The sequence below is a fragment of the Aptenodytes patagonicus genome, chromosome 2 (assembly GCF_965638725.1).
Source record: "Aptenodytes patagonicus chromosome 2, bAptPat1.pri.cur, whole genome shotgun sequence".
Lineage (NCBI taxonomy): Eukaryota > Metazoa > Chordata > Aves > Sphenisciformes > Spheniscidae > Aptenodytes > Aptenodytes patagonicus.
In genome coordinates this window covers 167,280,209-167,306,612 of record NC_134950.1, presented here as the reverse complement: position 1 = coordinate 167,306,612, position 26,404 = coordinate 167,280,209, and the positions used below count along the sequence as shown (strand labels likewise).

At 42.0% G+C, this 26,404-nt stretch overlaps 1 protein-coding gene across 4 annotated transcripts in view; it reads left to right on the top strand.

Moving 5' to 3' along the window:
• CRHR2 (corticotropin releasing hormone receptor 2) overlaps nt 1-25,901 on the top strand; it is a 170,107-nt gene extending 144,206 nt beyond the window's left edge. For all 4 annotated transcript variants that reach the window (XM_076332016.1, XM_076332015.1, XM_076332018.1 and 1 more), the window contains 4 exons: nt 4,663-4,748; nt 7,924-8,059; nt 9,803-9,844; nt 23,603-25,901. In XM_076332016.1, the coding sequence (XP_076188131.1) occupies nt 4,663-4,748; nt 7,924-8,059; nt 9,803-9,844; nt 23,603-23,743 (405 nt within the window). In that variant the 3' untranslated portion in view covers nt 23,744-25,901. The remainder of the gene's footprint in view (nt 1-4,662; nt 4,749-7,923; nt 8,060-9,802; nt 9,845-23,602) is intronic.
• The last annotated feature ends 503 nt before the right edge of the window (nt 25,902-26,404 follow it).

The following is a 26,404-nucleotide window of genomic DNA, read 5'->3' as shown; positions in this document are numbered from 1 at the left end:
TAACAGGAGCTTTGTGCATAACAAGCCAAAGGCTGCACTCATGTCCTGTCAAGGGGCAGCAACAGCTGTGGAAAGTAGCCCTGTGAGAGAGTGGAAAACCAAGCCTTGAAAGAGCTGCATACATTATTCATAGATTCTAAAGCCAGAAGGAGATGTGAATGATTTTTCTAACCTTACTTTATGCGTAAAACAGGCCATAGGTTTCTCCTGACTTGATGATCCTCTTTGCGTCCCAGCCATCACCTCTTGGGCTGATATATATGACTCATTTTTCCAGTACCTTCCTGCCAGCCCAGGATGCTCTACTTCCCCCCGTCCCATTTACCAGCGCTTTTAAAAAAACAAAACTCTGGTTTGCAGGGAAAGACAGACCACATTTTGATGTTACTTTTTTCCGCCCTCCTTCTCTTGGAACTGGTTTCTCTTTGCTTTTCAGGCAAGTTTATTTTCTTTTCAAATTTTCCTCCCTCCTCCTCATGAACTGCTAAAGTGTAGTACTCACTGGCACTGGGTGTTGTAAAGATGAAACCAAGAGAAAATTGAGTTGATGGATTGGACCCATTCAGGGAGGAAAAGCTCACTGAGGCACAGAGATGAATCTCTAATGCCTGTCTCAAAAAGTCCTCAGAGTTGCCTGTTGCTGAAAGCTAGGACTTTGTACTTAGATGGTGTCATTGAGTATTTGTCCTCACACTCTTTCTTTACACATCAGCATATGCAGGGGGGTCAGATGACTGGGTGTCAGGTCTGACATTTGTCCTTAGGTGACTACTAGGGCTTTGAGGGGCATATAAAATTAATTTATTAAATGTTAGCAAAGTGTAATTGTGTGAGTAAATGTCAGGTCTAGAGTTCAGAGCAGTTTAAACTTGGGACCCTCCCTAAGAATCCGGAGGAGTTTGGATCCAGGTTTGCTATTTACAGAGCAGCCATTTATGAGGATCAGAACAGGAAATAAAACTCCCAGGTCTGAGCTTGTTTCTGCGGTTAGGTAAGGTGGAATTTGGGATCAGTGTTTCTGGAGCCTTGGGTGAGCAATGGGACAGATTTTCTGTAAATGACAGTTATTACTGTAGCACCAAAGCGCCAAAGGGATTAAGGCAGCCAACCATTAGCCAAAGAAGTCTTCTTCTGTTCCTTTGAGCTTTTCCAGAAATCAGTGTGACTTTGTATTCACAGCTGTTCCACTGAGAAATGTTAAGACTATCAAGATAGGATTTATTTAATCTGACTCAGAGGAGAGGTCTTTTTGCCTAAACATAGGTGCATAGTACCTTTTCAGATGCTCTATCAGCCCCACATGGGTCTGGCAGAGAAGATACCTCTAGAAAGATACCTCTAGAAAGCCCCTGCTGTTCTGAAGTAGTTTGAGGTCAGGCAGGATACACCATGGCACCAAAAATGGCTCTTAGTGACTGTGTTTAGGCAGTCACTAAATGCAGCCCTGTAACACAGCCCTATAATATATGCCCTCCCAACAGGTCTGTCCATGCAAGTCTGTCCATAAAGAGGCACTTCAAAGTGGGGAGAATCATGTCATGCTGAAGTAAACATCTGAAATAGACAGAAGGAACTATAATGTAAAAGTAGCTATTTTTCTCCATTGGTTATTAAAGGAGCTGGTGGTAACTAGCTCAGGGGCAGGTATCTACCTTAGGGCTGTCTACAAGACTACTCAGTTTTATTGCAGGCATGAGACCTAAAGCATCCTCTCCAGCGTTTGAAAGATTGCACAGCAAAGGAGAACTTTGGGAGAAAGAGAGAAGGAAAACAGTATAACAATAAGATGTTTGCAAGACCATCCACATTGTTGACAAGTACATGACTACAAACATTAATGGAAGAAGCAGGGTGACAGTCACTCTGAAATGCAGACTTGAGATTGCTGAGTACGTCCTCAGGTGGATTTTAGTGTCTGTCTTCAGACCCACAGGCTCGAACACTGCCCATGTGACTAAGGATGTGCAGCATATTCAATGCAAGAACTAGGAAGAGGACTCAGGGTGAGTGGCCTACGCCCCTGTTCTGGCCTCAGTGTTCCTCTCTCCCAGAAAATGTTATAGAAATAATGTCCCTAGCAGGCTTTCCTCCGACACTCGGGCAGCTTGTTAAAAGTGACCGCCGATGTATCTGCCTTCCTGTTGCTGCCGTAGACAGTTGCGGTCTCTTATCAGCCCTGTCTCACAAGTACCAGTGCCACTCATAGGCCTTAGCTACGCAAAAGTGCCTCAGATGGTACTGTGGTCTGTGCTTGGGTAGCTGAATTGTCTCCCTGAATGTGGCCTCCATTGGGATGCTCAGCTTTTGGTGGTACCCAGCACACAGTGAGCTTCAACTGAGACAATCAGTATTAATGCTGCCAACCAGATGAGCAAGGCAGCTGCCACTGGGGACCAGTGCAAACATACATGAAAATCTAGGTGAGAAGTATTAATACATCCTTTCTGTATGTCATCATTGTTTTCTTTCTGCACCCTTTGGATGGGGGAGCTTAGGGGAAAGAGTGGGAGAATGAAAAACTGATTTATATAGAATAAAATTATTTCTAGTGAAGTAACTCCCAAACTTGAAGTAACTCAGCTAGCAATTCTCCTTCTGGACTGATGAATTGCACTTCTGCAATTTAATTTCAGAGAAATCCCTAATTTTTCTGATGCAGCCTGTGGCAATTTGAATTTCCAGTCCCCTGCTGTCACATCAAAGTAGGACTCACGAAACCTGAAATGCTTTCTCCAGTCCAGTTCATCATGTTAATCCCATGTGATTAGTCTTTTGGAACTTGCCCTTGCTTAAGAGTCTGTAATTCCATCTGGCACCTTCCATGATGATTGCAAAAGTAGCAAGTTTTGGATTGGTGCCTTTTTTGCATCCTCGATAGAAGTAACCCAAACCTGATTCTGAGCTGATGAAAACCTCAAGATTTGGTAGCAGAATTTCAGAAGCAGAAGTTTTCTTTCTGAAGGACACCCCCACTCCCCTCAGTAGACACTGCCTGAACATTTCTCTTTCTGGCGTTGAGGAATGGTGCAATCACCAAAGTGAGGAGCTTAAGATTCAAGTCAAACCACTGATCATAGAATCATAGAATCATAGAATCATTGAGGTTGGAAAAGACCTCTAAGATCATCGAGTCCAACCGTTGACCCAACACCACCATGCCCACTAAACCATGTCCCTATGCGCCTCATCTACACGTCTTTTAAATACCTCCAGGGATGGGGACTAAGACAACTCTAGCAAGAACAAGTATACAAACTGCACTGTTTTATTTATTTCTTATACTCCCTAAGGCCCTGCTCTGCTAAGACAATAATTTCAAAAAATGTCACGTTAACTCCTAGAGCAGCATTTTTGTATCTCATGTAATAAGTGTTTAATGTACATAATTCCCAACACTGCCAGTGTCCAGGTGCTTATTGCACCATTTGTTATAAACCATGTTACAGTAACCTCAGGGAATGATATGATGGATGCCAAGATACTGTAATCGTTGAAATGTAGCACATTGTACAGAAAAAAAAGCATATTTTGAGAACACCTTTAAATTGGCAGCTCTGCTACAGTGCTCATAAATAATTGGAAGTCAATCACGGAATTGTTCCATTCATAGACTGCAAAATGCCAGGAGCCCTGGGACTCGGGAAATGAGTGTGAGATAATATCTTCTCACAAGCTTAGGTTGTGACCTCAGCAATCCTGAGACAACAATTCTGTACTTCTGACAGTGTACATCGACGACAATTTTGAGACAGATCAGTATGTTGTAAGCTACCCTACTTTATGTGTTGAAAGCAACCCAAAACTTGCTCCTAGGTGCCAAATCCTTCTGCTGATCACAGTCTACAAATCGGAATCTTCTTTTCAGGGTTTTTTTTTTCCTTCCTGTTTACACCGAGAGGAAACTTTTGTGAGAAACTCGCTAGCAGATGCTACAACAACAGTAATTAGAGCAAATCTCAACTCTCAGTGGTGAGATTGTAACAGAAATAAATAATTACCCAGCTCAGCAGATTAAAAAGGGAAGTGGTAAATCCATCATCTCACCTTTAAAGACAGTGCAAAAAAATAAGTGTTTTTCAGGTATGATTCATCTGCTCTGTTTTAAATGTCTCTTGTGGAGTGCAATGTATAGCCTCCACCGAATACAGAGGCAGTCCAGTGTGACTAGCTCACATTCAGATCTCTGCAATGCAGTCTTGTACTTTGGGTCTGGGGAGCCCTGCCTAACCATTACAGCCTGCTGTGGAGCGGGAGGGTGGTTTCAAACACCTGCCATATCAACACAGCACAGTGCTGCCAAATACTCCACGCGGGGAGCCTTGGATGAGCTGAGCCAGAGGCAGGTGCAAATAGCCGAACAAATCCCACTCTTAGATCCTTGTGGCACCCAGGAACGGAGTAAAAGGGAGTAAAAATAAGTTCCTCGCTGGGACCGTTAATTTTGTACTCCATTTTCATTGCTGTTTTGAAAACATTAATAGCTGATGCATAATCTGATATTTCTAGTAAACTTCTGAGTCTGTTGCAATCTATGGTAAAACCAAGAGGCTGTTTTCAATCAGATTGGAACTGCAAAATGTGCCTTTTAAGGTGTATCACATCCTTTAAGCCATTATTTGACTCACTGGTCTTATTTTTTCCTCTCTTTTCCTTCTTTTCCAGATAAATTTTGTATTTCTATTTAACATAGTTAGGATTTTAATGACAAAGCTGAGAGCTTCAACCACTTCAGAAACAATACAGTACAGGTAAGTCAGCTGGTGCTTCTTGCTGTTCGTGGTGTTAACAAAGAACTGCTTTGCCTGCCCTGTCCTTGTCCCATCTTTGCCTTTCCAGATACCACTGTTGACCTCAGAAGGTGTCTTTCTTGCCCCTTGAGCTCATACAGTTAGGTACACAGTATTTATTTTTGCAGGCTATCCGTGCCTGCATTTCTTCTGTCCACTCCATTTCAATGTCGAAACAATGCAAACAGCCTTGGCTTACAGGCACAGAGACACATGCACTGCCGCAACCACCAGCCTCTTCACCTCCTTCAGGCTTGCACGTGCCCCAACACACCCGTGAAGTTACCCCCTTCCAATGAAATCTGAAGGATTCGATTTCAAGTGAGGAATTTCTATATGTACATGAGCATATGTATTCTATTATATAAATGTGTCATAACTCCTTTCACCGATGACTAGACCATTCGTTCAGCTAATTTGGGGAATTGGTGAAAAGCTGTTCAGTCCCTCCTAGGTCGCTTCTCTGTCCCAGTCTCTAGCTTTGTAGATGCAAAACAATACAATATCAAGACATCCCAGTAAATCATGTGCAGATGCATATTAAGATCCTTGTTCATACTAATCTCCTAGCAGAGTCAGAAGTAAAAGAAGAACAGAGCCTGGGCCAAAACATTCATATCATACCTGTAATCAACAGCAGTATCATTATTGATGATTACTGTGCACGTACAGGTATTTACAGTAGGGTTTAATGTTCTTTTCAAAGTGTAGGGTGTGGAAATGAAGGGCTCTTGTGCCCTCTCCCTGCAGCTGGTACCAGCATTAGTGTAACCACTCAGTGGGTTGCATCACGGAACTGATCCTTAACTAATCATTACCTTTATATGGGGTGGCTTCTCAGGTGGATCAGCTTCCTGAGCTGGCTGACTGTGCAACCTCACAAGCACTAGTATGGCAGAAAGGAGAAGCCAGGAATGTTTAGCCCAGGGCAGCAGAAGGAAGGTGGCCTGGCCCCTTCTGGCAGCAGTGTGGACTTACATCAGCCTAAACAGTCCAAAAGCAAATTCTTAGAGATCGGGAGATGCTGACTGCTCTTCCTCTCTTACCATTTGCAGTATCTTGCAAGATGTTTGGAGCATTTATGGACAGACAGGTCCTCACACTGGGAAATAGCACAGGTTTTGTGGAGTAAGATTGGTCACAATCCTCTAAATCATTTCTAGATAAAATCTCAGAGTGTCAAGCTGAGGCTTGACTCTTGACGTCCTCAAATCAGCCTGCTCTTGACTTTGGAGGCAGTTTTGCTGCAGTAATGGGGTTTTGTTGTTTTGCCTGATTCCTTCCTTTAACTCCTGTCTGAGGTTTGGGGACAAATGTGAAGTTAATGCAGTGGTCTAATTTTCTTGTTCAGACTCCTCTGCACATTTCCTGAGAAATGAAGGGGAAAAATACCCCTTTTTCATGCTCAAGCCTCATGCCACAAAACTAAAACTAGCATGAAAAAAACCTGATTCAAATCTCAGTGCAGTTTTATCCTTCCCACAGTTTGCAGGGAGCATTAGAGAGATTAGATTCTGAGGCAATTTAAAGTAACTGCCCTCATCCTTGAACAGATGACGGTGATCTTATCCTTGCTACAAGCTCAGTGAAGGAATTTTCTTTTTCACAGCCTAAATAGAAAGCCATATAATTCCAGGAAAGCCTGGGGCAGGCCTTGCTGCTCTAAAGCTGAGTACTCCAAACATTTGTTAAGCAAGTATTAAATGATGTGGCAGCTACTTTGTTAAGACTGTCACTCTATCCTGACACTGGCAATGTTTTTGTGCTCCCCTGCCTGCCTACCTGCCTGTCTTTATCTGCCTCTTACGGCATTATACAGACTTAGCAAAATTGCAGTCTTCTGTGTTCGTACAGTATCTAGCACAATGAGGTGCTGTTCTGCAACTGACATCCCAAGACGCTATAGCACCAATAATAAAGATTACCCCTAATAATTCTGTTAATAATCACTTATGCTTCATTGTGCACCACCTGCTTGTTTACTATTTATAAGACAGCCCTAAGCAATTGCGTTGGGTGTGCAGGTGTTGCAGAGAGAGGGAAAGCATTTACACTCCAGACAGAATCAAAAGATGGGCATAGAGCAGGTCTCATGGGCACAGCATTCCTGCCCTGGTCAGCAGCTAAAATGTACACTTATCACATCACCCTGAGGTGTAAGAAACCACTCACCAAACCTGCAGAGAATCTCAAGGCTTCAGCCTAATGCAAGCTTCATTGATAGGACAGAAACTGTCTGGAGGAAGAAGAGAGAGAAAGGGAGGGATATAAAAAAGGTTCCTATTTGTCCCCTGGCGTTCAGAGTGTGGGGACAAACAGCAGGATTCAAAGGCAAAGGCTTTCCCAGAACACGTTTCTCCAGGTGGTCAGGCAGTGGTCAGAAAGTGTTAACTAGCAAACCCACCTGTGGCCTCACAACCCAAAGTGGAGGCTGTCACTCTTTCCCTGCTCCCCTGCTAAACTCTGTCGAGCCTTTCAGACATGCGATCAGGCTCCCTCTGAAATATCTTCCTGAGCCCTAAGAAACTTGTGTTCTTCATTGCCTGAGGACCGTAGGAGCCTCCATCTTGGGTTACACAATGAGCTGGTCATGAACCTTGGGACTGTTCCTGCGCAGGCATGCTGAGAAGTGTCTAAAACTTGGATGTCCTCCTGGGAAAAAGCTCAAATTATTTGGCCATTGTGCAAATACAGGCTTCCACTGCTATCCTCAACAAATGGTCTAGCAGCATGCTTCGAGAGATGGAGGTACCCACAGGGAGTACTTGTGTTCCCTAACTCCATTCACTCGTGTTAGACACTGGACAGAAGTTGACATGTGAATTTCTCTCTTAAAATGCTTCTTTCCTCCAGTGACTGTACATATTGGACAGCCCTGAGCAGACATGCCTTAGGCCATCCTTTTGTTTTCTTCTCACCCTGTTTGACATGTGCAAGTGCTGAACTGTCTTAAGGAGGCACCTAAGTTCCCTCTCTAGCTGATGTAGGTACTTCACTTCCCTCTGAATTGCTCTGAGACTCATCCCCTCTCTCCACTAAAGGAGTGATTTGTTTGGATTGGGTCAATCTACAGTGGTTCAGATAACACAGTTGTTCTTTCTTGTGTTCACTTGTGTTTTCTGTTTCCTGCCCACAGGAAGGCAGTCAAGGCAACGTTAGTTCTTCTGCCTCTGCTAGGCATCACCTATATGCTTTTCTTTGTCAACCCTGGTGAAGATGACATTTCCCAGATTGTCTTCATCTATTTCAATTCCTTCCTGCAGTCTTTTCAGGTAAGAGAGCAAGTTTACAGCTGGTATCAGCTACTGCTGGAAGGATCCTCAGTGCTTTTCAGCCATGAAACATGGCAATGAAGTCCATGATAGAAATATCAGTTGAAAATAGCTCAGCTTTGTTCATGCTTACGTAATAGATATATAAGCCGGTCATATGGAGTGGAGATCTCCTCTCAGGTGTGTACTGGAGGGATTCATCTCCCTTAATATCAGCACTATGTTCAGTCTATGGCTACAGCTCCTCACCTGGGCTCCATCTAAGGTCAATGGAGAGAGAGATGATGTTTCATTCTATCCTAAACTGCCTGAGAAAGGATGATGAATCAGCCTCCCAAGGTATCTCTCTCTTCACAGAGCACACAGTGAGCTGAGACTTAGACTAGATGTTGCTACAACGAAGGGAAACAACTCCTACCTGTTGGGCTCGCTCAGTTGAGATATTAGATATATTGCCCAGCCTCTCACTCCAGCTCTCCAGCAATGGTGCATGCACTCATCAGACTGTATGAACTGAGAACTCATACCCTATCTCCTCCCTCCCCTGAATTTAACAGGAGTTCTGCCAGGATGTAAAAGGCAGTGGAACGTGACTAATTGCCCCAGCTTTCTGGATTTGCAAAAAACCAAAAGTGACTGAAGACCTTGAATGGTGTTTAGCCACACATTTCTGCTTAGGTGTGTCCTACAGCTTTACCTCTGCTTAAAGACCTTCTTGAACTAGGGTGGAACTATGACATTAATGTTTTACCTCTGATATCTGCAGGAACAAGGACTCTGATACCCAGGATATCAATACAAATATACAGCACACACACTGTCAAGCCAAATCTAGGGTTATGGATTACAAAATTCTGAGCTTTGGGTTGCTGTTTTTACTAATTGCATGTTTAGCTTTGAAACACAGAGCAGAAATCGCAACTGAATATCCAAAATGAAAAATGTCCCTTTTAATCTATGAATAAAGGAACTTTAGCCTTTACCAGTGAACCAATCCACATTTTTCGTTCCCTAAAATTAATTGTATTTTTTATCTGCTGATGCTCAATGTCTCAAAAAATGCTACACTGCTTATTTTATTGTTAGTGTTATGAAGACATATGTAAGAAAGAAAACACAGGGAATCTCTGCTTTATGGTGACAATAATTACACTCCATTGCTGAAAGCAAAATGGGTAGGATTCTGCTGACAGTTTTAGAGATGAAAGTGTCATCATGTTGTCATCTGAGCTTCCATTATAGTCATTACAATCTTTGCAGTCATTATGGGGGTCTAGTCACTGCTGTCAATAGATTCCGCAGAGCAATTCAGCTCAGATGAATGTAAGCAACTTGATGATACACTTGCCCACACAAGACCATCTAAGGCCATTTGACGCCCCCCTGTAAGTGTCTGAGACATCCGCATAGAGCTAGCAGGCATGACATAGCACCTGTGAGGGGTCTGTGCCATTTTGGGGAGGCAGCTGGAAGCCGTAGATACGCTTTAGCACAGCTGAAGTGGCAATCCCTTCTATCAGTGGAAGAGCTGTCTAGATTCTAGCTCTCATGTCTCACCTGTGAGCTGCAAGACACGTAGTATTTTCTCATGAAGTTGTAGGGCAAAGATTTCATCTGTCTGGAAGTGGATGATCTCAACAAAATTATGTTTTTCCTCAGGATGATCCCAGGATAAAGCTCAGTCCCCCCTCAGTGCGTGTTAAAATGCTTACCTAATAATTGATTGCTTTCTATTCTTTCCAGGGTTTCTTTGTGTCAGTATTTTACTGCTTCTTGAATGGTGAGGTAAGTAGTGTCCCCTGCTGTCGGTGTAATTAATTCTCGGGAGGTGGAACCTACTTGAATGCCTGATTATAGGGACATGAGATGTTTTCACATGGGGTCGTAGTCTCATCAGCCTGTTGCTCTTGCACAAGTTTCTGTTAATGTGCATCTGAATTTCCCAGCCCTCTTTGTAGGTGTCCTTTGTTCACAAAGCTTTATCAAATTCGGATTATTACCTGGGAAGTCAGGGCAGAGGAAAAGAAGTCTTCTCAGATTATAAAATTATTGTTCTTCATTTTAAGACTTCTTTGAAGTTTCTCATTAGTTGCAAATACGATTTCTGGGCATACATGAGCATTACTTCTGAGCTGGGCTCTTGTTAAGGATATGCTGTAGGTGTCCCATTTATATAGTGGGATTGCCATGCTGAGTTGAGTGAGTAAATTTCTCCATGTGGATATCTATCTCTGAGTGATCAATACCTGTTGCATTCAGAAAAGAGGGTTGGGAACAGGGTTGGTGGTGTTCCTCAAAATTAATTTTATGTACTGCTACTCAAGCAAGAAATGTTTCACTAATATCCCTCAATGTTTGACTTACACCCCAAAGTGTGAGAGATTTGTATCTTTTCTGCTGCTTACACTGCCAGTGTCTCATTTACCTGCACTTAAGCATGTCATCTTTGTCCAGTTAAAATTTGGGTCTCTACAGAAATTAATTCAATGTCTTAATTATTCCTGCTCTATCAGTACATATTTTGTTTGTGCTGCTTCTTAATTTCATTGTGGGCTCCCTGTGTGGCACTGTGAGAAAGAATGGGCATGTCTTCTCACCCAGCTGCTCTGCAACATTTTCTATGCCTCAGCCAATGAAGCACCGCTTTTCTTTTTTTTTTTGCTTTTCTTCATTTCCCCTCTTCCTCATTAATTCTGAGGCAATGTTAACAAGAAGCAACCCTGCTTTCTCAGGTTAGGCACATGCTACTTTTATATACTGGCAGCAGAGCATTCTCAGTTCTCTTTCCAACTTCCCTTCAATAAATTTCGACCGCTCCATTTGCCTCTTAATAAATAGGGCGGTGAAATCTTCTCCAAAAAATACTGACACCTTAACTGTGTGACTACGGTTACCTCAAAACCTTGCCATATATCTGAGTTGCTTTGTGACTGTACTTTTTTTTTCGTGAGCCGCTGTGCTGCACAATCTGATGAGGTTAAAGGCACCAGAAGTCTGGCATGTCCCATCAGTAGCACTTGTCATATTCATCAGGTTTACACTGTTAATGCAGAAGGAGGATCTTCCATGTAGACAGCAGGCTTTTTTTCTGTCTTTTTCTTCTTCTTCTTTTTTTCGCTGGTGCCACAGTGGACATCGGGGCTGGAACCTGGGCCCCATGATTTCCTAGTCAGTCAGGACTTTCTATCACCCTAGTGCACTTCCATTTTGTGCACTTGGACTAGGACCAGTTGGCTCTTCATACCAGGCTTTTGCTCTTTTGGCTGTTCTGGGATTCTTTCAGCTGTCTTGTAGTGGGAGAAATGTCATCTCCTTCACCACAGTAGTCTGAAGTTCTCTGTCCAAGGCCATGAGCCAACTTCCCATCTCCTGTAACTTAAATGAGTTCAGACATAATCAGGCTTGTTGAAAGGCAGGATGATCCACCTCATGTACTTCTTCTATGCCTTGATAACAGTCTACTAGCAGATCTGGAATGATTTCCATAACAGTGATTTTCCCAGCTGTATCACACTACTATTACCATTTGAATGGGCATTTCTGTGGGAGTAGTTCAAGGTTAAGACACCCAACTTGGGTGATCTAGGTGATCTTAATTCATTTCCCTAAACATAGATATCTAGTGCTGCTTGAGAGGCTATAGAGTATCTAAGGCATCCACATGGGTCTCCCAAATATGATACAGGATCTATAGAAGATTCACACGTTCTGACTGGGAAGTGGGAAGCCAAGTGGGATACAATGGGGCTTCTCAAATGGCACAAGCTCTCTATGTCACTAATTCAAGCCAGTCAATACAATCTTTTTCTCATCAGCTTAGCCGACAATAGACACCTCCGTTTGTTCACCTGAATAACTCTAGTCCTCACTGACAGTATAGTCTAGCTCTCCACTGACTCTAATGCATGCCTAGACACTCCACCCACATGTAGACACCTACAAACAGCTGAATTTGTGAGCAAAATCTTCCCTGTAGCCACGTTTACATCTAATGTGCAACTTCCACTTGACTGGCTAAACCATGGCAACTCCCTAACTACTTCTTTGAGAAATAACATACGTCTGAACCCCCCAAATATTGCAGCATTGTCCAGTTCAAAATTGAGAAAGGACTTTGGACTCATCTTAAGGTACTGTGGGAATGTTTTTGAAGTAGCATAAGTTCTAAAGTATGGAATTTCCTGCTCTGTTCTAGCTTCAGCTCTGCACAGCTTAGAAACGAGTAGCAAATTCAGTGAATTTTCAGAGCTTTCTGGGTTTGTAATTATATTGTCCAGAAAAAAAAATTGCATCTTATAGTATACTATTATAAAAGCTCTCCTTTGTGATAGTGCCTATCCTCCCTAGATCTCCATGTACTCACAAAGCATTCTAAAAAGAGCTTACATTTCCCAGATCACATCCTGAAGGCCACATCACATTGCAAAAGCTTGCAATAATGCTGTGTCTTGCCTCCTTGTGAAGTGAGAGGCCTGTACAGGCTACATTGCCAGCTGAGGCACATATGAAGGCCTTGGTTGTTAGCACAGCAAAAGTGTGTTTTCTTACTGTAAACTTCCATGTCTAAGCAGTGAAAGCCATACTGATTTACTACTCTGTTAGATTTGCAGTACATTGTTTTCCTCAGTTGTCTGCTATGAAAAAGCCCGTATTGCCTGTGAACAGCATCACATCAGAAGAACAGAAGTACCAAAATATCATTTGCATTCTCCTGACATCAGTTGCTCTCAGAGAGGCACCCCTACTAGAAGTGGTGATGAAGGTAATGCCACTCAATCCACGAGGTACCAGCTCTCTTAGTGAGATCCACAGCAGATTTTGCTCAAAAAGAAGAAAATAGCCTGTAAGTAGTAGCGTTTCAGTAGCCTGAAGTCTTTACAAATATCACTGAAGCCTTGTTGAATTATTATCTCTTCAGTGAGTCCGATATTCCTGTCTCTGTGATAGATGGGCTGATGACTTGCTATCTCAGAAGGTTTTAAATACTTCAGGTTTTCCAGTTATGACAGAGTTGGCTTCTTTAAATGCATGTAATAGTCTTTAACAGGTTATTCATCCCGCACAGTGCCAGGCCTGCTCTGAATGAAGACACAAGCAAAAAGGCTAGAAAATCCATTAATTTAAAGCTTTAATAATGCTGTGATCTCAGCTGCATCTCTACCATGTCATATTTGATACAGATGCCACTAGGTACTTACAAACTTCCAATAACTGTCTGTAGTAGAGCTGAAACAATATGGATCGCAGATGGAGGTTATCAAAGTTTCTGTCTTTTTGTCAGCGTTCTATCTGTGAAGTTTGGCAAACGAAACAGAAAAGAGTTTTTTCTCTGTAACGTCTCGTAGCCTCCCTTGATTTAAAAAACCATGTCCTTATGACTTAGAGTGTTTCTCTTCCTGTGAGCTCTTTTACCCCCGATCAGAGGAGTTACACAACTGCGCTGCTTGAATAGATCTGATGTTCTAGTGGAGAAGGCAGCGCCTCCAGCACTCTAACTGAATATGGCACCTTGGTAATAAAAGATATCATCGTAAAAGGTCTTGGTCCTGATTTTGCAGTGATTTGGTCTGACAGTTCAGCAGTGGGATCACTGAAGGGAAAAAGTGAAGCTATTAAATTGCAGTCCATGCAAAGAATTTCAAATGGGATGAGTTTATTTCCTTATGCTTTGGAGCGGGCATTTGGCCTGGGAATACAAACATCTCCCTTACCCTCATTTCCACAACACACAATGTTTCACACAGATCTTGGACTAGCTGCAGTGACAATTAAGCTGATGGGCCAGGTCTTGAGAGAGTGTGTATCATTCGGGCCCCTCTACTGGAGATATGATCCTTCAGGTTTTGAATACGAATGTCTTTCCAAGCCAACACATTATACACAAGTTATTCCAGTGAACCTAAGGAGAAGAAGTAGTTTAGATACAAAGCTAGACAGTTTTTTTATGTTTCATTGCTTCTGAAAAGTTCTGAAGCTTTTGTTTCTGTGCCATGGATGGGCATGAGAGGCCGTTGGCTCTTGACTCATATTAATTTGTCTAGAGACTTTATAGGAAAAAAAGTTATATTTTTTGGACACAGAGAAAATCTACTAGCACTAGAGGGCAAAAATATGCAAATTTCATTTAATCTGAGTGGTAAAGAGCATCTCTGGACTTCCAAGAAAATTGAGGATGAGAGGTTTCTGAGAATTTAAGATGTTATGAAAAATAGCATAATGAAAAATATGTATGCATTTACGTTAAATGCCACTTAAAAAGAATGAATGTAGGTTGTGAACTTCTTTTTCAATTACTGCAAAAATCAAGATGCTCCTCAGAATTTTTTCTATCAATTCACAGATCATAAGACTGAATTTAATTTCACATAGCACTAGATTAAAAAAAAAAAAGTTTAAGATGGAGTTTTTTGGAACAAGGATAGATACAATAGCTTGAAACTGTGCTGAAGAGAATGCATTTCCACAAAAGTCCTGTTGGACAATTTTTATTGCAGTTCACTAAAAAATCTTTAGGTTTTTTTAGTTGATGAAATTTATTCTACCTAGATCAGTTTGCTTATTAGAAGATAATAATGTATAATCAGGGATATACTTTCGTGGTCTCTCATCCTTATGTAAGTTTGGATGAGAGTACAGATCCATAGAAACCACTAAATCATAGAAACCACTAACTTCAGCCTCTGTAGTACAAGCTGATTAATCCAATCCAGTAACTGAGCTTGATAGCATGTGTTTAATTAAAGCCTGTCTTTCAAAAGGGTATCTGGTGTGGGATTCATCTCACATGGTATCTCTGATTTTTCTGACAATGATCTTGAGAACTGAATGTTGGATAAAAACATCGCTGTCCTAACCAGGTCACAGCCAGACCTGAAACTAAAAAAAGGCTCAGTGAAGGTTATAGTCTTTAGGCATATGTAGAGTAGCCTTATAATTGTTTGCATGATATGAAATCCAGGAAAAATATTCATTATAGTTTCAGTACCAAAAGAGGCTCACTGTTATTAGGCCAATGAAGACAGTTGTCACCTTTGGCTTTTCATAGGAAAGCATCAAGGGAAGACAACAGAAGGCAGTAGTGACACTCACGAGCGCTGTAATCACTCTCTGTTGATCTCTAGGCTCACAGCTCACTTAGGCGTTCTTCATACTTTTGTCTCCAGGGTCTTCTTTCAGTTCTTCAGTATATACCTTCTGCTCACAGGCAGATGGTTACAGCATTCCCAGCATTTCTATTCTCTCTTTGACTGATTCCAGATAAAACATCTTTAAAGGAAGATGGAACTTCCCTCCAGTTCCCTTTCTAGTGTGGTATCTACCTTCTCAGCCAGACCTCCTTGCTAGTAATGTTTTTCTCCTGAGAGAAAATAAAGTATTTCAAAGAGGGAAAGAGTGCATTTATAGTGTTCCATATTCCAAATATATCTTTCTGTAGATATAGGGGCCCAGAGGTGTTTTGAGATCTCTGTCCTTGGAAGTATTCAAAATAACTGCTTAAGGCCCTGACATAATTTCAAAACTGGGTATATTTTCTACACTGGACTTGCTTTGATCATGACATTGGAGCAGAGGCCTTCTGAGGTCCCTTCCAACCTTAATTATTCTATAATTCATTAATCCTATGTCCATAATAAGGTGGCTGTCCTTGATTTCTAACCATGTCCTGAAGGGATACATAACTAGCAAGGCCTGTGTCCGAAATCATCCTGCAAAGCATGAATTCTCAGCTCAAGCAGGCCTCAGATTCTAGTATTATCTGGTCAATATTAATAATCAGCTATGAATTAACATTTAAAATGGAAAGCAATTAGCTGACTTAGAGAGAAACCATAACCAGCGAGGAATAGAACAGGTTACTTCGTTAGATGGCACTGTAAATTATTCTCACAACAAGGTGCAAGGCAAGGATAAATATGTTTAATTTTTTTTTGTGTTGACCCTTTACCCAGGCACCATCTGTCTCTCAAAATCTATTAAGCTCAAAGTGGCTTACTTTGATCTGATCATCTTGGGAGGCTATTCATTATAATTGCCAGCTATGAATCACCACCTAAATGGTTAGTCATCCACCTGCCCATCAATCTAAGCAGACTTCACATTAATCATTCTGAACCCAAAGGACATGCATTAAGCGTTCCTTCAAATCACTGAATAAATATGAATATGGGGGTGGACTAGAGGGCTAAAGTTTAATTCCATCTCCCACAATGATTGCTTTCTGAGCAAAGGTTTCCAACAGTGTAAGTATGAGTACTATTCCTAAATGCCCCTGAGGATGCCTGGTCAATATAGAGTCAACTGAAGGGATCAAACATTCCCTTTGGGACCACCAGGCAGCAGTTCATTCCAGGACTGCAGTCTCCTCTCAGTACCCGTCTCCCACACCCAGATGTGTTTTGGTAGAAACTCACCTTAATTGCTGTGACTCCAGTAGGTCTCTTCAGACTGGGGTCCTGCCAGAGAGAGAAAAATGAGGAGAAGTCCAGGCATGGTGAAAGGTAGCAACTGGTCTGAGGGTCCTTCCCCACCTCATCTTCCTTTTCACTACACCGCTGCTGTTGTGAGCATGCCTCCAGAGCACACCACAACAAAATCACAGAGGCTTGGGGTGGGCTGATTGCATTCATGGCCTCCCTCTCCAGTGGTTAGTTCTGGTCCTTTGTGGCCCAGAAGAGGGGAGCAGCGTTTGCTTCCACCCCAAAATGTGTGGCAAATCTTTATAACTAGTCAGAACTGTTCTAGCTTCTCGAACAGTTATATATGATATATATGATAACAAAATTGCACATCCGTCAAAATCTGAACAAATCCTGAACAAAACTTCAACATCCCAATCTGGCAGGTGCTGCAAAACTATCCACCTCTTACCAGGTTGTATGGAATTGCTGCCAAAGATTCTGGCAAAAAAATGAATTGCAGACCGGTTAAGCAGGCTAATTTTTTTAGGGAGAAAAAGAAACTTAACAATGTTACATGAAATAGTGGTGCAATGTAGGCTATTTGGGGGGAAAAAAAGTTCCGTTCCACCTGAGCTTCATTTTTGTAAGATTACAGGATTTATTGCCGTGTTTCCTTTGAGCCTTGCAGATTGTTTTGACTACATCCCTTCCCTACCTTAGGAGGATTAAACACTGATGATGGCATCTTTATAGAGATGTTTGGTTCAATTTTTTGTCTAATGATAACATGGCCATCTTTGGCCTGCGAGTTTGGCTCTACTTGGGAGCCTTGTAAAGCCATACCAATAGAGTGAGTGGTGGCTGTAGGACATAGGTAGAGTTGCTCAGTGATATACTTTATTTACAAAAAATAGATAAAGACTCACTCCTATCTCTCTGAGAGCGTTAGCAGATGAGTGTTCCTCATCTGCAGATCCTGAGGTCTGTCAGTCCAGTGAGCTCTGTGCTTAGGCTGTTCTGTTTCTTTGCTTTCATTCAAGACTGCACTTAATCCTTCCAAGGATCTGGAGAAGCTTGGCCCATAGGCTTCTTCACAGCATTTACTATTAAATCCAGCATTTACCGATCCTCCTCCCCTGAGGGACACCCTAACCCTTTGGAAAACTTTGAAGGTATCGTGTAGTATCATCAAGTTCTATTATGTAATGGATGGGATTTATCCCCTTAACATTAGACATCTAATACATACACATATGCAGTTGAGCTGATCACCCTCAACTCCCTTTATAGGCAGTGATTCACACAAATGAGAGTAGAATTCATCTGACCTCTTTTCGTTGTCTCTTTTTGATGAACTGTTGCCAATACCTTATAGCCTTTCCTATGTCTCTGCTGGATAGAGAGAGGCCAGGGCTTCAGAAACTTCATGGAAGTGGATTACACTACAGAGTCAGACACAGTGAGACCAGTGTCTTAAAATTTAAAGTCTGCATAACGAGTTCCCTTTTGCTGATCTGGACATGGCTTGAAAGTCCCCCTTGCTCATCTGTAGCTTACAATAAAATTGAATAAATCTTCATCAACTTTTCCGCAATTTGCACTGCTGTTCATAACCAAAGATGTTTAAAGTCCAAAGTTATTCTCCAGTTACCTCCAACTGCAGCACAAGGCTATGAAACACGGCACAAAGGTGCTTAAGTGTAGGTGGAACTTGATGAATTCATCACTGACATCTATTTTCATAGAGCAAAAATTGGTCTGTTTCAAAGGCCATTGAGATCTATCTAAACCTTTTTCATTTATTTCATTTGCCTTTGGATCAGGTTTTCTGGGAGTAAAAAGTTGCGTATGAGCAAAGCAAGAACTTAATTAGGGTTATGTAGTCACAGACTACTGAACACATGATTATTCTAGCGTCAGAGAGTACGTGTTGTTCCTCTGCTCCTCACTCGTTAACACTTTCACGTGAGAAATGTTCTCTGGGGACTGAGTATGGTGGCATCCCAATAGTCTTATTTCCAGCTCCCATTACCATGACAGCTCATTTAATTCTACTCTTCTTATCAGACCCTTTCTTTTTACCTACATTACTACTATTATATTTTAGTATTACGTCAGGAAGTCCCAAGTGAATGGGCCCCTTTGTTCTAAGCACTGTGTAAATGGATCAAGCTTTCTTCCTCTCTGCTAATAAGACATGACATTTCTTCCAAAAACTGATTTTTAATGCCACTAAAGGCTCGCTTTTCAACTCATTTCTAATTGATGGCTGCAAGAAGTTAGCCAGCAGCCACTGTCCAGCATAAGTAATAGCAATACAAAGTTGATGTCTATTTTATCAAAAGCAAACCTTCTCTGCATGTTTTCATCCTTCTCTCTATCTCTTTCATTCTTTTTGTTGTTCTTCTGAGGAGGAGGAGGAGAGGTTTTTAACAATTTTTATGAACAGATGTGGGTTTTAGTGATTTTCAGATGCGATTTGAAAGTCTGAGAACTCCTTGGTAGGTGATCCAATCAGGAAAGAAAAACGATCACCCACTGACTTCTCTCCATCCCATCACCTGAATTCTTTATCTTGACTGTTCTAAAGCAATCCTGCTGAAAGCAGTGCCCACACTCTGTAGGCACAAATATGTAGGTAAATCTGATTTGGCCACATGTTCAGAAACCGTGATTATTCACAGTACACAAAGTGCAAAGAGCTGAAAAGGGTAATTCTGAAAGAGCAACTGTTTGCAAGAAAAAGACAGAGCAAGGGTCAACGCAGAGAACTGAGCTCCCTGCTCAGCAGCACGGATAAACCTTGTCATCTCAAGCAACTAAAGTTACATAGAGGTGAAGCTGGTAATTTGTATTCCCCAGGCTCTTTGTTAAGCTTTAACCACTGATGATAGCCTGTACGAATCTTTGGGCTATTACAGGCAAGTGCTGTTAATTTCAGGTCATAGATGTGCTAATGCTGACTCTAGGACACGGTACTGACTCTACAAATGCTTAATGGATAGAGGTAGTTGCTCTCATGGAGATTAACAACCAGGTTTGAGGTTGCTATTTTGCTTTATCTTTTTCTATTACTCTTCTGCTGTGTAATAGCTTTTTTGGTGTCTTTTTTAATATGTTATTATAGCAGTCACAGCCGGTTTTCTCTTTTCTTTTCTGACATAAAGTTAAGCTAGCATTTTGCTTCTGAGTTCAATTGTAAGAGATAAATTTGAGCTTAACCTTTTCTGCTTGCGCTCTGGTCACATCCTAATTGCAGTGAACTATTCTGTCATTAAGAAATGCTTTGCACTCACCCCTGTAAGTGCAGAATCTATTTCCATGTGCCCAGTCCATTAGGAATGGCTCCAGCTGTACAAGAAGACAGCATTTTTGTTACTACTCTTTATCCTTTCTCAAAGCTTGTAAGCAAACCATATCATAAACGCCATTCGGACAACTGCTTGTTTAGACTCACGTCTTTATCTCCAGGTCACTCTTTTTGACTTGATTGGTTTGAAGCACAAATGATAAATCTAATCTGGCTTCACTGGCTGAGTAAGTATCTGTTCGCACAAGTTACTCAGAAACACTAAAAGCCCACCAGTGACTCCCCCTTTTCATGACCCAATGAAATGCTGCTGTAGGAGTACCTGGGATACTTGAATTCACAGGACTGCCAGTCTGCTATTAAGGTCTTTAGCAAGGCTGTGCTGTACACAGAGATTTATTCTCCACTTTTGCACCAGAGATGAAGAAATTCACCTCTCTGAAGGACTGAAGTGGATCGCAGGCTCCCCATACAAAGGTGAATTTCACTCTAGCAGAAAGGGGAAAAAACTTTTTCTAACAATATCTCAGCATTTGGTGACATCTGCGGAGAAATGAGCATTCGAGAGGCAACATCCCTCTGCAGATCAAGTCCCATGTTCTTCATGGGACAATGTCCCATGACGATGGTTACCCCTCTGACACTTTACATGTTACTTAATACCATTTGCCTTAGGTGCCCAACATTTAGCTAAGCTGGTTTTGTACTCAGAGGAGCAAGATGGAGCAAGGACTTATTCATTCCACATATCTAAGTCACCTCCTTAGGGGAATCATCTCACTTTCTCCATCGTCTATATTGAAAGCATAAATAATTGGCCAAGACTAGGTATCAAGCTTTCAGATGAGATGCATCCTCCCTTGTATGTACTTTGGCACATGTATTGGCCTTTGGGTGTATATTATATGCACCCTTAAATCCAGAATCAGAAATAAGTATCCCTTGGCCACTCCAGGTAGAACCATGATAGATTTGCAAACAGTGGGCATCCAGGAAAGTGCAACACCATGACACATCTTCTTTCCACCGCTTCTCATGTTTTAACAGAAGGGTTCAGTGAACCAATGAGGTCAGTTTGATGAGACGGTGAAAGTCAGCAGTCCATGCTGGCTTCTACTGTAGTAGCATACAGCTGAGTCAGCCCATCCTGACTCTGGCTATCTCATATAACTATTTCATTCAACTCATTATGTAAACTGACCAAACCCCATCTTGAAATTAGGGGAGGTGTTTTGTACCTACAAATTCATAATGAGAGGCTCTTCCAGAAATCCCCTGCACTGTTGTTTAACCACATTATTCTCAGTCTCATCGCAAATTCATTTGTGATGATCATGCTCCTCCTGGCAGTGCTGTCTACTAACTTTAATTCTTCTTTCACTGGATGTTGACTCTTCCCCTTTTCCACGCAAGCAGTCCTATCCCCTCATAGCCTTTATTTTTCTAGGGTCTGTCCCACCTATTAAGTGTAAAACCCATTATTTTATATTGGAACAAATCATTGATTCAAAATCAGAGAAAGAAACACAGTGTGGCACTCTTCTCACCTTACTATAAACATCTGCATCTACTTGTCTTAAGTGTCAGATCAAGCAGCACAGATCACACACAGTTGAGAAAACAACCAAAGAAAGAGATCCTCAGGTCCATTTTCCCCAATCTGCGCCTTCTGAAAGGGCTCTGATACAAAAGCCAGATTTCCAGCTTCAGGATTCCCCTGACAAAACACCAAAGAGGGCAACTACAAAACTGTTTTCCAAGTTGATACTCACAGACCTGAAATGGGGTGTATTTCATGGACAAAGCTGGTGATGAGAAGGGATTGTTAGGTGCCAGGCCACAACAGTGCAGAGTTTCTAAGTAGTAGTGCTACAGACTATGGGTCTAAGTCCCTGAAGGCCCACCAAGAAATGGGAGGATTGAAACCATCTGAGAGAAGAAGTGCAGATTCCCCCCTTCCCATGTCCTCCTTATGAACTGTTGTATGTTTTAACTATCAAGCCATCATTCCTGTTCATCTAGGACACCTAATACTGCCAGTGTGTGGTTAGGGTGGGAAATAGCTCTGCTACTACAGCTCATCAGCTCATTTGAGCACCTGTTAGTCAGCATGTTGGAGCTGGTCTGAAGTGGGGTTGAGGAGTGTGTGTTCCTCATGTTTTGAGTAGACTTCACACTGCACCTGAAGACAGGCCCCAAATTTTAAAAGAAATGGAGAAAAGCAGTGGCTGTGCACCTTTGGACAATTTGTTTCAACACCTGCAATCCCAGTGGTGATTATAGATACACCCAGGATGGCTTTGATCTACCTCAGGTGCTGATAGCTAAGGAGCTGTGTCAGCATGGGTTTCACACAGGCTGTGCAAGCTCATCCCAGGCCTTGTACAGTTGCCATGGTAGCTGATCCATGTTGAGGTCTACTCTACAACAACATCACTGCTATTAATACCCAAGCTTTAGCCTGCTGGTGGTAAAATAGGGATAAGAGCACTCCTTTACTTTTGAGGGATGCAGTGAAGATAAGTACATTAAAGATTGAAAAACATTCAGGGTAAGATATCAATATTGTCTAAATTTAGCTAAATTTATAATCCAAACATCTAAAGCAGAGCTAATTGTCTAGACTCACTTTATAACTAATGAAAGTAAATAGGTGTTTTTCATCTGACCACAGTATCTGGCCTACTTTGGACATCTGCTTTAGGAGGAGATGAATCATACCCTTTGACCATACTGACTGGTTCTCTCTTGGTCAGGAAGAGAACTATGGGTCAGTAGCTGAGGTGTAATATCTACATTATGTTATTTATAACCCCACCTTCTAAACAAATGTGCTTTTGGCAAAGGAGGCCCTGGCTTGATATAGAGGTTGTATGTAAAAATGCTCTTTTCTCAGAGTTGACTGGATTTCAGGTTGGCAGCAGAATGTCAACTTCTTTTCCAAGTGTCATGAGTACATGACTGTCGAAGAAGCCGGGACCAGATTCATCTCACCTGATTTTGTAGGCTTACCTAGCTACCTAGGTTAGGGGTCTGAATTGCTCTTGTCTCTACAGTAAGCATAGATCAACAAAAATATCCAGAAATTCCTCTAAATGTTTCATTTCAGCTTCTGACTGAGTCTTCTATGCCAATGATTTGGCAGGAATTGATTACAGTCTATGTTAGGAGTATCTCAAGCTTTCCCTCCCATTGTGTTTGAGGCTAGGGTTCCTATCACCTGTCTTTCTCTTAATTATATACATTGTATTTGAGCTAGAGCTCCTGGGCTCTTTCTTTGGTTCATGCAACAAAATATGCACTTAAAGTTCAGGATTTGTAAGCATCTTCTTGAGGATGACCTTCTGTTGACTGTAGAGTAGCTCTCCACTGCCTATACAAGATGCTCACAGGGATTAGGCCAGATGTGCCTGTGTTGTAGACACCAATGTTTAGTTAGATGATCTGCGATTCCCCTTCATATACAAGGGAAGCAGGGGCAACTACAGGCCCTGTTATAGGTCTCTCTGAGACCTCCATCAGGGGCATCCATCCTGAGAGCTTGATTCAATTGAGTAAGCTTAGGCATTTATTGCCATTTGAAATGCTCTGGGGTATTTAAGACATCAGATATGAGACATGAGGTATGTGAAACCCATGCCTTTCCCAGAGTGAAGTACCCAGGAGAATATCAAGTGAATTAGATGCCCGTGTTTAGGCAGCTGAATCAAGCCCTGCATGTTTCACTGGCTTGACACATATCATCATTTGTCTCAGAGCTGTCTAGTGTCCCTTTACAGAGGACACCTGAGTATTCCAGGTGTTCATGTTCTTTCCTTTTTTTTTTTTCACCAGGTCCGTTCTGCTGCCAGGAAAAGATGGCACCGCTGGCAAGATCATCACTCCCTCCGAGTGCGTGTGGCACGTGCCATGTCTATCCCCACCTCTCCGACACGAATCAGCTTCCATAGCATCAAACAGACCGCAGCCGTGTGATATGCCCCGCACATACACACAGCACCTGGTGGCCTTCAAGGTTCTTCTTTCTTCACTCTACCCAAGCCCCTTTCTTCAAACTTTCTTCCTTTATTCTGCACTGCTCTCTTTCGCAATGAGGTGCCCGTCATATTTTCATGGACTCTCATCTCCCATATTCGTGATGCTGCTTTAAGGCAACCAGGCAAAAGCCTCTTGGGGTAGGTGGTGGCGAAACAGATTCAAAGAATAAAGAGATTCAACACTGACTGCACCTTGTGGAAGTTCACAATACAAAGTCTAAAACAGCACACTGGCAGGAACAATTTTTTTCTCCTTTTGTTTTTTTGTTTTCCCCTCCGTATTGTGGTGAACAAAGACTATTTTTACCATACTGCCCATCTCACCCTGTACATTGATTCCCAATGATTTCAACAGTTTGGTGTATAGATAGCCCATCTCTTTCTTGTTTCTTTGTAAAAATTTCTTCTCTGCAGAACTGTCATTTGAGAACATGTGGCAGCAAGAAAAAGAGCATCTGAAAGGTGGTGTGAAAAATCCGAATTTATCTACCTTCCCCATTTGTCCCTTTGATAGACTGGGATTTAGCCAGGGCATCGCTGGACTGTTTAACACAGGGCGCTTTGCCTTGCAAGAACCATGCCCTGTTCGTACACAAGATTTTGAAAAGGACGGCAATATCTCTAGATAGCTCTATAAAGTATCCTTACTCCTCTTAGCCCCACGCTTTCAACACAATGTAAGTAGCCTTTGGAAAATCTTTGGTTTTTTTCAGCTAAGAGGATTGGGGTGGGGAAGGACAACAGAACATGTTTTCTGGGTTTAAAAAATAAAAAAGGGAAGCGCTGTAAAAATCGTAATGAGAAGAGGATGTTTGCATTATGAGGATAGTGCTACATGCTGCACAAAGATTATCTATTGAGCATTTTGAACTAGAGCAGATGCATCTACTAGGCTTTTTATGTGATGTTCAAAAATACTGTATATTTTCAATAATAAACACTACTCTGGGTTGGTTTCAATAAAACCAGGCATCATTTTCTTTACTCTGGAAAGGAAGAGGACACCTATCTTGAGAGCGTTTTTCACTAAGATCAGGGAAAGAAATCCTGTTTGATAATGAGCCAATAAGAAGAACAACCTCATGATAAAATCTGAGCAAGAGAGCATTTAAATGCAAGATTAATTGTCTCCCTTCTCAGCTGACGGTGTTACACTGGATCCCTGTCCCTCTTCACTCCCGTTCCCTCCATTGGGCTTTTCAACAGTAGAAAGAAAAAAGCGAGTTGTGTAATATATTCTCCATCACCTGTATCTCACCGGTGCTGGAGTAATTTGCTCTTTCCACTTTAGCATGCTTATTCTGAATTTTCTTCACATGTTTTAGAGGACTTTCCAGCACAAGCTGGATTTAAATCTCCAGATTTAAATTGTTCTCTCTCTAGTTTTCAGGACTACCAGGGCTGGAAAATATCTTGGAAGACACTGATGTTAATCCCCTGCTTTCGGAGGCATCTTGTCCTAACAGCTCGATCACATTCAATTTTGAGCTGATTGGCAATGCACAGCAAATTTAAATTAACAAATTAAAATTTTGTAACTTTTCCACCTCCTAACTCTCATTTGGATTCATGTGCCTCAATGAGATAACTGAGGGAGGAGGGAGATTTGAGATTCTGTCTAGTTAGACCTATCATCTCTGCCAAAGAGGAGGAGCAGGGAAGAGTCTTCACATAGCCTTCCATGTGGCATGCCAACTAGCATGATAGATCCCAGTGCGGCAGAGATACAAGTAAGACTGGAAGTGTGCCTGGCTACGCCACTCACTGCTGTCAATGCCCTGAGTTCTGCAAAGGGATGCAAACCATCTTCATGGTAGCTGGGAAACAAAAGTGTCTGATGAGAGAGGACTGTGTCAGTGCTTTTACTCATTGCATGCATCACAGTAGCGATGCACAGCGTCCTGGCATTTTGTGTCGGAAGCGTCAGATATATCTACAGGTTAGAAATATGTGGGTTGAGTACCTCTGTGTTCTATCTCTAGGCCAGTCTGGGATGAAAAAGGGATTTGCAGTGCAGCAGATACTGTCAGAAATTGCAGGTTATTGATGCTACCAGGAGTGTATTTTCACAAAAAATAAAATCCTTTTTCCAATTAGTGTTTGTCCAAAGCAGAGATTCTCAGTCCTTCCAGCATTGGACCCTATTTCAAGCCAGCATGGTGGACATACACCATTAATGGGATACTGCTTATGTTAATTTTGAAGTGATTGCCATGCTAACACATACACTACCTCTACTTGTTTTGCCATGGAAGCTTTCTGAAGTCTGTCATGCCTGAGGTACTGGCAGCCACGGTCCACTTTCTCTAGAGCACTGTGATGAAAATCAAGCTTGAATTTCTACCGTCAGCCTTGTAAGAGCAAGATTTCAGACCATCCCCGGAAGACCAATAAAGAATTATTTTGAGGGTGGCTTTTTTTTTTGTCTTCTCAGAGAGTGCAGAGCAGGGAGAATGATGGAGATAGACAGGTGTGTAACTCTGTACACTGCGTATCTGGGGGTTCATAAAGACCAGGATTTGAGAAAAAAAGGCAGGGTCTAGGTTATATCCTAGGCAAAGTCCTAGGGGGTGACTGCTTTGTGGCAGCTAGTAGAAGG